Raw genomic sequence first — 13,234 nt, forward strand, 5'->3', positions numbered from 1 at the left:
CACACCCCTCCTCAGGTACGCTGTGGGTATAGCCTACAAGTCAGCCCCCAAGCATGAGTGGATCGGCAAGAACTCGGCCTCTTGGGTGCTCTGCCGTTGCAACAACTCCTGGGTGGTGCGCCACAACAGCAAGGAGCTTGCTATTGAGCCTTCACCCCACCTGCGGCGTGTCGGGGTCCTGTTAGACTACGACGCCGGCTACCTGACCTTCTACGACGCCGTGGGCTCCCAGCACCTGCACACGTTCCATGTCTCCTTTGTTCAGCCTGTGTGTCCTGTGTTCAACGTGTGGAACAAGTGTCTGACGATTCTCACTGGTCTACCCATCCCAGACCATCTGGAGGGACTGGAGCCCGAGGACTGAAAGCTACAGACGGACAGAATAAATCAGCATAAACTAGTCTTACTTATCTTGAAGCTGCATTGGGCAAGATTTGTGAAAATGCTCATCTTTGAATAGAGAACAGAAGAAACACCCGTGCTCTTTAATTCATACAGATCCGCTCTAATTGTCCAAATTAAATTCTTGTCTTGTGCACTTTCCTACTCAGCTAATGAACACTCTGTCCAAAGAAACTGAACTCACCAGTGTTTGATATTCACTTATTTTCCATTTGGTTTTACTTTGGCACATACAAATCGCAAAAACCAGCAAGTAATCATGAGCATGTATGAGTGGACAGCTTAAAAGGTGGAACTTTTTCAATCTAAACTTGCTACCATTTGTGCAAATTTGCCCAGTGCAGTGTAAAAAAAAAGAGTATATGTGATGTTTGAGGTATTATTTTGTCAAGCTTCTCAAAAGTGATTTTTAGTTAGGGACCAGAATATTAACAAGCATAGTTTATTATAGTTTATTGTGATTTCTAAAAGCGAATATGATGCTGGTTCATGTTGTCTTTGACTCTTTAAAGCTTAGTGAAAACCTGTTCTAGATGGATGAGAGTAGGTGGGAGGGGATCCAGAGGACAAATGGACAGTGTTGGACTAGAAATTCCTACTATAAGGCACTTTGGGCTACGATGGACATGTTTGTACCATGGCAAATAGGAAACAAGCCACATAAATTTCTAATTTTCTTTTTTTTTAATACCACCTTATCAGATGGAGCACTTTGAAAATCCCTGAAAGTACACTCATACTGCAGACACACATACACACACAATTAAACATGTGCTAATATACCCATACCGCCACTTACTACTCAAATCAATCAAAGCTTCTGAAACGAGTGATATGAAGGTGTATATTTTGTAGATTCATCACAATCCTCCCCCAGCCCTCCCATCTTTCCCCTTGTTCATTAAAGAGGGACCAAAGTAGCCATTGCTGTCTGATCAGAGATATTTACATACATTTTACTTTAAGTTAATAAATGCTGAATTATTTTTAAGAAGTGACAGAGAGGAAATAGCATTATGCTAGTATTAACTGCAGGATTCCCACAAATGTAGATGACGTCTTTGTTTTTGCACAATGTTCATACTTTGTTCATGGTTTTGTAGAAAACGCCTAAATATCTTCATTCATTTTGTGCAATTAACATGCATTCATATTGTGTTCTGTTTGACTTATTGTGTTAATTTCCTTTCTCGGCAGTCGCACAAGTCCTGCCATTATGATTTTATGTGATACATAATATGTGAGTTGTGTTACAGTTGTAGCCCCGGGTTATTATTGGAACAAAGGGGGTGAAATGCATTTTTTCTCTCATTTTTCTATAAAACAAGCATATGGCTATTTAGTGCGACATATTGTACTGGTGTTCCAACACTCCAGAACTATTAATTTGCTTGTGTCTTCCCATTTTATCTTTTCAAAATGTTTGATTTTACCTGTCATTTTCACACTGAGGTCTTATTTCATTAAATCCACATGTGACACGTTGTTTGAAAAGGTTGAACGTTCAGTTACACACTTTGTTCACTTTATTGAGACTACACCATACACAGGAGGCTGTCCTCAGACTTGTTGCACAATGATGATGTCAGTAGGGTGACCCTCACTCTTCACTTCAGCCATTGGCTTACTTGTATTTGTGAGCATCTCATGTTAACCCTGAACTCCACAGTTGGAGAATCCCCTACAATACTTGGCTGCATTCCTGGAATATCACCCTTAGAGGGGTTAGTCCAGTTAATTTTTAGGGAGTGACCATCCACCCATGAAAAGCCAATTTCAAGACAACTTGATTAGATTATCATAATTATTTGTAATTTAAGAATGGACAACAAGATCTGAATGCGTAATACAATATTTATTAATGGGGGCAAATAATGTTACAATTTGCATTTATCTAGCACTTACTGCCTCCACTTTCATTCCTCAACAGATAAAAGTCACACCCCGCCTCCAGTTGGAGTGACATGAGATTCAAGTCAAGACCCTTAAACTCCATACGGGATATTATCAATTATATAGTCAACTATTCAATTTTGTTCTGTATGTAATAATGTTTGACAGTGACAAAGATGGAGGTCTTCAGTGTAAATAGAAAGATTTGGTTGTATTTCTCAGTATTGCTTTGTTTCAATATCCGGTACACTTAAAAAGCTATGGAGGACAAATAACAGTTTATTCTTTAATTCTGTGTTCCTTGGCAATAAATTGAACTGTGTGTTTTCATTGTATCTGATACGAATATATAGTGCTTTATTTAATGTTTCCATTTGAACTTTATGACCATGGTGTTATATGTTCTGTCTCTGTGGACATTTTTATGGAAAAAAACAGGATATGAGTGCTTACATCATTGTTGTCTGAGATAAGTCTATGAGAAGGTCAAAAATAAATGTTGTTCCTTTTCACATTAACGTGTGCTTTTTATCCACTGAAACAATATGGCATAGTGAGAATGTCAGGAGCCATTTCTGTCTTGATGCAAGCGGTCTCAAATTCAATAAGTTTAGGCTATGGCATTTTGGTCTCTCTCCATGTCGCCTTAAAGTTACTGGTGCCCTTCAAAAAGGCGCTGCACAATAGATGTTGTTTATCATCAGCCTGCCCAGGTAAACAGGCTGAATGCAGGCCAACTTCTGTGTCAGTAATCGTAATACCAAAAACACTCCTACCTAGTCTCATGTAATTATTTTTTGTTGTTTTCATAGTTGTTCTCATATTCAAGACAATATCATCCATGTGTGTTCCCAGGCATACACTATAAACCTCTGTATATTACAGGTCCATGAAGACGAATGATTCCAAGAGAGTTCAACCAAAAATGTATTATTCCTTCTCAGACCATTTTACCTGAATTAGTTTGTAGAGGCCTGGTAAGGTAAAATTACCCAGTAATTAACAGAAGAAACATTTGTCTTATATTTAGTGATGGGTACCCAGCTTGGTCACAAACTACATTGCCAATGTGTCTAGTGGATCAGTGGTAGTTTAGGCATCTTGACTACACAATAAGGGAATAACATTTTATTCCTTGGTGGATGGAGTTTCTAATATTGTGGTTATACATAGGAACAGTTACTGCATAAGGCATCAAAGCACCTCATTTGTACATTTTCTCCCACATGATGAATCATCCAGGCAGATCCTAATGTCAATGTCTAAGTTTAGACCACAAGTTGTCGAGTCCATGTGAGTTGATGGATATCTTATGGAAAGGGAAGTTGTTGAGTTTATCATGTGAACTTCCCATGGACATCGGGGGCTCTTCCTGATTTTCTAGGGAACAATTGTTCTTCGACGCCAGGGTTCAGAGGGACTTTCGTAGGAGAACATTAACTGTAGCTTTGTGTGCCGTTCACACGGCTCAGTAGTGTGAGCAGGTGAAATCTGCGCTCCCAAACCATAAAAACGACAAAGACATTTTACAGTTCACCATCAGCAAATAATGTAGGTGTGTGCTTTTTTGTCTGTAACTAAAACCTGTAAATACAAAGGCTATATGTTGAAGATGGTATAAGTAGATTTGTCAAATGCATTGATAACAGTTATAAGGGTTTCTACAGCTACTTCTCTGCAGATATATACAATGTGTATTTACTATCAGCATATATCAATATAAATAACTTCCCTTCATGAAATTATACTTATATTCTTTATTATATTGAACTCAAAGGCACAGATAAACAATAAACACAACTAAATGTGTATTACTGACTGAATATAATTAGTAAAATGTGTCATCACAACTAATTTCACAGTATCTATGACACAAGTGCACTGATTGCATATTAAGTGTATAAACTCATGAGTCTCAACATGAGGCCATCTGTGCTTCTCTAAAAGGAGCAAACCAAGCATAATATAGCATAATTGTGTCATTTTTTTATATGTGGACGTCCATGGAGAGCAATTATCCTCTTAAAACTCTGTTTTTTATATTTCAGCAATATATCTACTACTTCCCTACATGACAAAATAAATTCATTGTGAGCCTTATTGCAATAGAGGTTTGCCTTGAGATTTTCTAAAACCCGTGTCAAGCAGTTGCATAAAATAACATTTCTTGGCCCTAAATTCTGACTTTTTCCATCCAAGTTTAATGCAATTTAAGTCAAGTTCAGCAGTTAAATGTGCTTACTGACACTCTTCTGTTCTCATACAAGACTTTGTCTGACGTTTTAAACAATCAATACAGTAACTTAATGCGTCTTGGGATTTTGCTCTTCGTCTGAAAGGTACTGCAAAGGTTGAGGAGCAATTATTTTATTAAACTTTTTCAAGGGAAGGATTTGTTTAGTCTGTGTGTTGTTTTTCCTGCACAACCTCCCCATATAGTACAGTACAGTGACATACCACAATATCAAGACTTAAGAATGGGTTTGAAAGTCCAACAGCTCTGGCAGCAACTATAGGTCTTGTTTTGCCTCAAGGGCACCTTGGGATATACTTTAGCAAGAAGCAGAGACTGTTACTCATTCAATTTTTCCCAATGGGTCTTGGAATTTGAACCACTGACCTTCCTTCACAAGACCACTTCACTCTCCTTTAGGCACACACTGTCCCACTTTTGTACATAGCATCAAGGCCAGAGTTGGTTGAGTGTGTTGCTGTTTGTGCTACTGCTGCAATCCTTGTAGTTTTGGGGCTCTACATCCCCCAGAGGATTTTTGCAGCCAAGCATCAGCACAGAGAGAAAGACAAGACTCCAAAAGAGACAGCCCTATGTTCTCCTGGAGGAGTGTATGCTATAGGCTCTTGTTGTCCTGATGTGTTTGTGTTTGTGTTTGTGTGGTAAGGGAACTTTCTTGTCATTTTAAGCAAATAGGAAATAGCAGCATTTTGAGAAAGGGAAATAATGGCCAACTCCCTCAGGACTGGATCTGGAAAATGGAAGAGATTTTTTTTTGTACATGACTACAGTAATGACAAATTAAAGCTTATACATTCATAATAAATTAGGATGATAGGCCATTGTACATCCAAGCCAAATATATTTACAGTGAAAATATTTTTAATGATCAAACAGCATAGTATAAGCTAAATAAGAATGTTTCTGTGTTCAATTCTTACTAGCTCTATATGTGTATTTGTAGCAGGCTATGTGATCCAGTTTAAGGGAATTAATTCTCTAAATGTCCAGCAGATGTCACTGTTAAGATTCAAGACAATAAGCATGCAAAGCAAACAGGCATGTCACTGGGTTATGGACATTAACTGGCAGCAGTATTTCCAAAGATACACATCTTATCAGTTAATTATTATCAGTGGCAATCTATGACAGAAACTGAGCATATCCATTTATTGCATATCATATCTTATCTTCTCATTTCTACTGAGTTAAACATTTGAATCTCCACCAAGCCATGTATGATTCCTCTAAGTCACTATCTACTAAATCCTCAATTTGGTTAGCTATTTACGAGACAGTTATTCACAAGTCAATGCACTATTAGAGACCATATTTGTGTGAAGTTTAGAGTCGAACTGGGTATGGGCAGAGAAAATGTGCTATGATAAGTCATAAAGCTTGACTGCAATCATCATGTTCTATTGCAATCCAGGGTGTTTTAAAAAAAGATCAATATGCAATCAGGAGCTTGTCATTCCTTTTTTTCCTACAGGGGATTCAGTTGCTGAACTGGGTGTGTTTGTGTTAATGTCTTTGTAAAATCTCACAGCACTCACTTCCTTATTGCATTAAGTATTCTCGGAGCACAGCACGGTTGAGACATAATCATCATAATAACTTCCTCATAAAAAGGACAAGACATACGCTTGCTTCAAAAGGTAAAGGTAATACAGGAATGTTCACACTTCCAAGCCTAAGAAGTGAAAAACTAACAAGGAGGAGATTTATGACTCGACTCAATCACTATCACACTGAAATAGTTAGACTAACAGAGATGAATAACTTAATAATTCAGACTGGAGCAGTTTTGTGTTAGCTCAAATGTCACACGGAAAATTAGAAAAGGGGGTTTGCAGTTGCCCTATTTAGAAAATGTCGGTGTTCTACTCATTCAATTTATTATTTGTGTTTAGCCAGCTACATGAAAGCAGGTCCCCAAGCAATTAATATTATGCAGAAGCTTTTTCTTCAAGATGATGTCAGACTGTCCTTCAACCAGAAAAAGATCAAAAAGAAACAGATCGTATCTAGTTTCAGCAAGCATCTTCCCTACTGAAGTGTCCTTGAGCAAGACATTAAATCCCTGCCACCTCCATTATGTTGTTCTGTGGTTTGCATCCTTAATCATTACAGTAGAGGAACACTCATTAAAAACTTTTTTTTAAAGTCCCTATTTGAGAAATCCCACACCCATTATGATACATATTTGCTAGTTTGAAGGTAAACTTGTCATTATTATAGGAATATTATTGAAGTTATTAACTATTGTGGCTAACAGGTGTCAGGCCAAGCATTAGCATGGAGGTGCAGACAGTCTGCAGGACTCTCCATGGGCTCCGATTGTCTACCTGACAATGAATGAAAGCTGACCTGGTCTTTGGTTTGCTGTGCAGCAGAGATTTACCACTGAAGGCAGTCAACCATCTCCTCTGATGTGCTGTTGCTAAACCGTTCTACCTTCTGGTCAAGTGTTGTGATGACCACCAGAGCTGTGGAGTTCGCTAGCTGCAATAGCTGCCAGCAAGAAATCCAGGAACTTGGCTGATGTCCGTGAAGACAGGGTTGCTGGCCCTGGTATCACTGCTTCTTGGCCTGGTGTGGGTCTAGAATAGCTGTGTTCACTTGGCTGAAAAACATCTGGGAGGATACAGTACTTCAAAGTATTCGGCTGCCAGCTGGGTCTCACCTGTGATGAGGTGGAGAAAGCACCATAAGGCTGTCTGGCCAGTCATAGCCACCCATGACCTCTGGAAAATATGTCAAGAATGTCCAGAGCTTGTTGCCTGGCTCCATTCACAAGACGTTGAGGTTAAAACAGGTTGAAGGGTTAAAAAGAGGGTTGTGTATTTCTTTAGCCTGCAATTAGCCTTTACACAGAGTATGCTAATTGCAGGTTAGCTGTTGAGGGATTTGAAGGTAGCAGGTATTCCTTTGTTGCCAGTTTATCCTGTCTCTCAGCGCCATTAAGCACAGTCACTAGTCAATGCAATTGTTCTAAAAATAAATGTGTGTTTTTCTTTCTGTTATTAAGTTAATGCCTTCATATCAACACTTTGAGAAACAACAACTGCATCTTACTCCTTGCTCACACACTAGCTTCAGTCTCTCAGGCTCACCACCCCCTGAAAGGAGAGGAGACAGATAAGGGGTTGTTAATGAGAATCAGGTACCTTATCAGGACCCCCCTCACCTCTCTCTACTTCCTGAATAATGCTCCACAATACCCCTGCTTACCAAAACCTATTTTGTATATTTTGATAGCATTTTTCTGGAAAGAGACCCCTCATTTCTTCTTTATTGCATTTGATCTTAATCAAGGGCTTGTTATGTATGCACCAACCTTGCATTCTAATCTGCTACACCAGACAGGCACCAGAGGGTATTGTGATGAACAATTTAGTCTATTGATCAGACAAGGCCTGGGGCACAATTAAGGCCAAAGGAAGGAATGATCACTTTACTAATGATAGGGTGTCTGGAAAGTTCAGGAAGAGAAGCATTTTCGTTGAACTCTTTGCTCTCAAGCTATGAAATGGGTACAAAATAGTGCCATTAAAAAACAAAAAACAATGACCAGAAGTATGCTAAATCTGTGTGACCCTAATTTTGAGTTAAAACTTCACAGGAGTCATCAGAATTTGTGACTGATCTGGGTATCTTTACCTGGTACTGTGTTTTATCTAAATATTGTTTATCGTGTATATAGGCCTTTCTGACGATCCATCTTTCTCAGCACGTGTCCCTTTTCTGGCTCTCCCTTCTTAAAAGTCATTCACATACTGCATTTCTATCCCACCTTCTCAATCACTCACTCAATCTCGCTTTGATAGTCTAGCAATTTTATCCAGACAGCCAGTCAAGAATCCAATTAGTTTGCACCTCTCAATCATAAAATCTTCAGTCAGGTTGAAACAAAGTTGGATAGGCATGCTTTTACCGCCTCGCTGCCTAATTAAGAGACAATAATTTATTGCACTTCAAATGGGCAAGGGCTTTTGTGCACTCAAGTAATTGGAAAAAAATATATATATGGCAGACAAGAGAGGGGAGCAACCAAGCGACAAGAAACGATAAAGGCATGAATTAAAAAGGTAGCAGACACATGCAGAGTGTTAGCTAGGAGTTTGAGCCATTTCTGCTCATTTCTCCCTTGACTGAGTCCAAACTAAGAGTCGGACATTTTATAAAGGAGTCCCAGTGGGGCAGTGTGCAGCGCAGGTCGTCTAAGGACTCGGATGTTTTCATCTCTGTTTTTAAAATTCAGGGGAGCATTGCTTGTATCAGCAAGACAATGCCTTTCATTTTGATAGGGAAGCTACTAGAGAGGGTCTCTGACACAGCAAGTTGGAAGAACAAACACGGCTGTACTTCTTTGTGCGTCTATGTGCATGTAAGTTCTTGTAGTTTCATACCTGTGAGACAAATTGAATTTTAGATCTTTGGACTGACAACATTTCGGAGACGTGATTAGATTTTGGTTGGTCTTCAGTGTGGGAGTAACATTAATGTTGCAGTTAACTAGCATTAAGAAAAGCTTTCGAATGGGCATTTACTTTTTCCATTAATTGTTCACCCAGATTAAAAAAATGAATTAAAGGTTTGTGGTACACTTTGATCACAGTGGTTATTACATTAAAGAGGTGTCCACAGGTTGTGTAGTACTCCTCCTGATATGTAAACATACCCAGCATGTGTAAAATCAGACTGCCCCTTTAAATTTATCAAGGAGGAATGACTGGGGTCAATGGAAAGACCTTGTTAGGAGTGAAATTTAAGTCTTATATATGTGTGTGTGAACAGGATCCAAGGTGAGAGTGAGACAGAATGTGAATTTGTGTGAGCAAGATGAGCAACGGGAGCATGTGTGAGATTAGGTGTATTTGTGTGTGAAGGAGAGAGGAGGAGAGAGAGAGAAAAGGTGAGAGGAAGATGCACACATTTGCACATCCAAATACAAAAGTGTGAGAGTGTATGTGTAGGTGTATTGGTGTGTGTATGTGTGTGTGTGCGCACATGCTTGTGGCAGCGTTTGGTCTTGCCTGAGTGCATTTGCACAGAGGACAGCGGATATGACAGGCCTGTCTGTTGTCTCCCCAGAATAATTGCTTATGGATTACCTGAGGCGAGTCCCACTGGAGATACTTAGAAATGACACTCCCAGGTGACTTCTTGAATCATGTTCATATCCGGTCTGAGCGAGAGTTTGATTTTGCTTTGCCTGATGTGTGCACGTCCTTGTATGCCTCAAAGTGTGTGTGTGTGTGTGTGTGTGTGTGTGTCTGCTTGATCCAAAAGGGATACCATATCTCTTTCATCTTACTGATTTACACAGCTGTTTATGACACACACACACACACACCCACACACACACACACACACACACACACACACACACGCCCACCAAACACAAACATCTTCCGAATCCATTATCTATGACTCAGCTCAATTCCATGTGGTAACAGCTGACAGACTTATTACAGGAACATTTCAGTCACTAATTGTGTTGACATCCAGTATATCCAGGCAGTTTGTGTACTCTATTAAAGCTAGAACCACTTCACTGCCACACTATTGACAGACATTTTCTTGCTCAGCCTTTCCTTACACAGTCGACATGTGCCTGTAAGCATTGCCCAGGAGATTCTCAACTCTTAAGCCTTAAAGGTGTGAAGCATCATGAGAGGTTGAACCATGAATAATTCAGCTGGTAAAAAAAAGCTGAATAGAGGTCCCAAAAGATGTCTGTGATAAAGTAAATTCATTATTTCAGAACAGTTGTGTCATCATCTAGGGGCCCCAGATGTTTTTGCTCCTGCTCAAGCCAAACCCAGTGTGTGTTACCTGGCAGTACACACTCTTATTCTATGCCTACTGGAAGAATTTGTGCATGACAGATTTACACGACAGAGCTATTACATGCACCATTAAAAATCACAAGAAGCAAACAATGGGTGCAATTTGTGTTGGGACAGTTGGTGAAATAATGAGCAACCCCCAAAATAACTCTGTTTACCAGCTACTATTAGTACAAGCGAGGGTCTTATCCATTACTAGGAATCAAACACAATATACATTTATCAATTTATGTTTGAAGTATTTTCCAAGCCCCCTGCTGTCACTTAAAATCACTTGTTCTCAATAGGTGTCTGACTATGTGTAATGTGACATGGGTCTCTAGTGAACCCAAGCAACACAATCTTAGCTTTATAGCAGCATTCATTTAGTATTCCACCCTGCAACTTTCCTGTTTTTATTCATTCTACCCCTCGTCACATATTTGGCCACACCAACCCACTCTTTTCAACAAAAGCGCTCTAAAATCCTGCTGTACACTACCAGCTCAGTGCCAAATGGCAAACCACTATAGTTAGAAACTAGCTGGTGAACATACTGTTGTGGAGTAATTCCCTCGGGAGTAAGTGGAGAACAAAAGTAGACCTAAAAAGAGAGTAACGCAAGGATTCATATTTGTTGGGTAGCCAGAAACACATCTCCAAATCAAAGCTAAGATTTAAGATGCAGTTTATTGTCCTCACACAGGAAATTTGGCTTCCACCCATACTGCATCCATAAAATAAAATAAAACATTCCACGTATATAAAAGACATGATAAGATGGCTACAGGAAACAAGACAAGATATCTAAGAACATAATCATAAAACATACAGTAAGAAAAAGACAGAAAAACATACACTGATATTAAATAGATAAAATCCTATGACACAGAAAAAAGGTACAGCAAGACATTACAACTGGAAAATAGTCAAATAAAAATAAGCTCTGTTGGCTTTTATATTGATTTCATCCTTATTTCATCTGCTGCCATTTAACATTTTTATTGAAGAACGGATAAAAGACTTTTTAAATCTATTCTGTCGATAATGTGGTACATTAAACCTCCTCCCTGAAGGCAGGAGCTGGTACTCATTGTATAGCACATGGGTTGGGTATGCTATAATCTTGTTGGCTTGTCTCAGAGTTGCCAGTTTGTAAGGTAGACTGCAGAGATGGATGCTGTCTTACACCTATTATCTTGCATGCAGTCTGCATGAGTCAGACTAGTTTGGGCTTTAATTGCACAGAGAGGTTAGCAAACCAAGCTGTGATGCCGTATCTAATTAGGCTCTCAAAGACCGCTTGATAAAAGACAACCATAAACTTCTAATCAGCACCATGAACTATGAGTTGCCTCATGAGGTGCAGACGTTGTTGCAGTCTGCTACAAAGACAACATGCGTGCTCTGGGTCAGTGCGCTATCAATTAAAACACTAAGGTAACAGTATGAGGAAACCTGTGAGAGAGTCAAACACTATCTCCTATGTCTTTCCAATATTCAACACCAGGTAGTTTTCTAAATAATACTTTGAAATGTCACTGTCCTTCTTCATTAAATCTAAGATGGTAATATCATCTGAGAAATTAATGATGTAGTTACAGTTTCTACACTCATTAGTGTGTAAAGTAAAAAAGGGACAGATGAACTAGCACACCCCTGGAGAACGCCTTGCTCAAAGTTCGGGGTACTGAAAGAATACCATTAACAATAACCTGTTGTTTACAGTTGATCAAAAAAGAGGGGTGCCATCTAATAATGAAAGGGTGGACATTCAGCTCACACAGCTTCTCAACTAATAGATATGACTGTACTGTATTAAATGAGTGCTTAGATATAAATGCACCATGGCTGTGACTGCATTGTCTCTACCTCTATTATAACTGTAACCAACTGACACCCATCTAGTCAATAGCTGTCTTGTTGGTAATGATTTTCTCAAAACATTTTATAATGACTGAAGTCAAAGCAGCTGGTCCATAGTGGTTATTTTCCTTACTGTATGCTTTTTCTTTTTGGGAACAGGAATAATAACATTTCCAGATGGAATAAAGAATGGAAGTCCAAAGAAGAAGTGTAAGTAGTAGGAAAAAAAGGAAAATCAGCTACTCAAAATCATTATTCATTTACTCATTTGTTTCCTTTTGTTATCTAAGGTAACTGCCTCTCTTCAACTGCATCAGTGTGATCAAAACAAACAGTCAATCGAAGGTTAAGGCCAGTATACTAAGTGACCGATCAAAAGAGCAGGCTGTCTACTGCACCTCTGCCTCCAAAGTCTCAAAAGTCCATCTGATGAGTAAGCTAATGTTGAGCAGTTATGATAGGGAGGGTGGAGCTCGTGCCCGTTTCACATGCACACGCCTGACTTTTATGTGTGCAGAATTAGAGAGTAATTAAACTCCATATATTTATTGTATAGCTTGAGGCACTAGTGGTATTGGCTAACTGTAATACTCAGCAATAGAGATAAGAAACCTGGCCAAACGTGTTCTGGAGGCTACTTTACCTCCACCCACCAGCCTTGAGTGCACAGTTAATTCTTTATTGTACAATAGTAGAACATTGCAGCAATCACTGTACACAAGAAAAGACCACACTTTCACTCATTGTATGTGTGTGTATTAGCATATCATACCACAGGCTCACAATCCACTTCCATACTTTACTGTGCAAACTGTGACTTTTCTTTGCCATCACAGCAGTCATTTACTGTCTGTGAAAGGATAAATGTCCAAAACATAAAAAATAAAAGATTGCTGCAATTTTCTCAGTCGGCGATAAGCTTGTTTTCTGATTTACAGCAAATTAGGATTTCAAACAGTGACAGTTACCGCTAACAACAATTGCTCCACAGGAGGTTTTTCAATAT

The 13,234-nt window shown here is 39.1% G+C and overlaps 1 protein-coding gene across 1 annotated transcript in view; it reads left to right on the forward strand.

Annotated features, from left to right (window-relative positions):
• The window catches only part of LOC128354155 (E3 ubiquitin-protein ligase Midline-1-like), a 38,285-nt gene extending 36,500 nt beyond the window's left edge, over positions 1 to 1,785 (forward strand). The window contains exon 10 of the mRNA XM_053314417.1: positions 16 to 1,785. Within this exon, the coding sequence (XP_053170392.1) occupies positions 16 to 364 (349 nt within the window). The 3' untranslated portion in view covers positions 365 to 1,785. The remainder of the gene's footprint in view (positions 1 to 15) is intronic.
• Positions 1,786 to 13,234: the final 11,449 nt, after the last annotated feature.

This window comes from Scomber japonicus, chromosome 24 (genome assembly GCF_027409825.1).
Source record: "Scomber japonicus isolate fScoJap1 chromosome 24, fScoJap1.pri, whole genome shotgun sequence".
In the NCBI taxonomy this organism is placed as follows: Eukaryota; Metazoa; Chordata; class Actinopteri; order Scombriformes; family Scombridae; genus Scomber; species Scomber japonicus.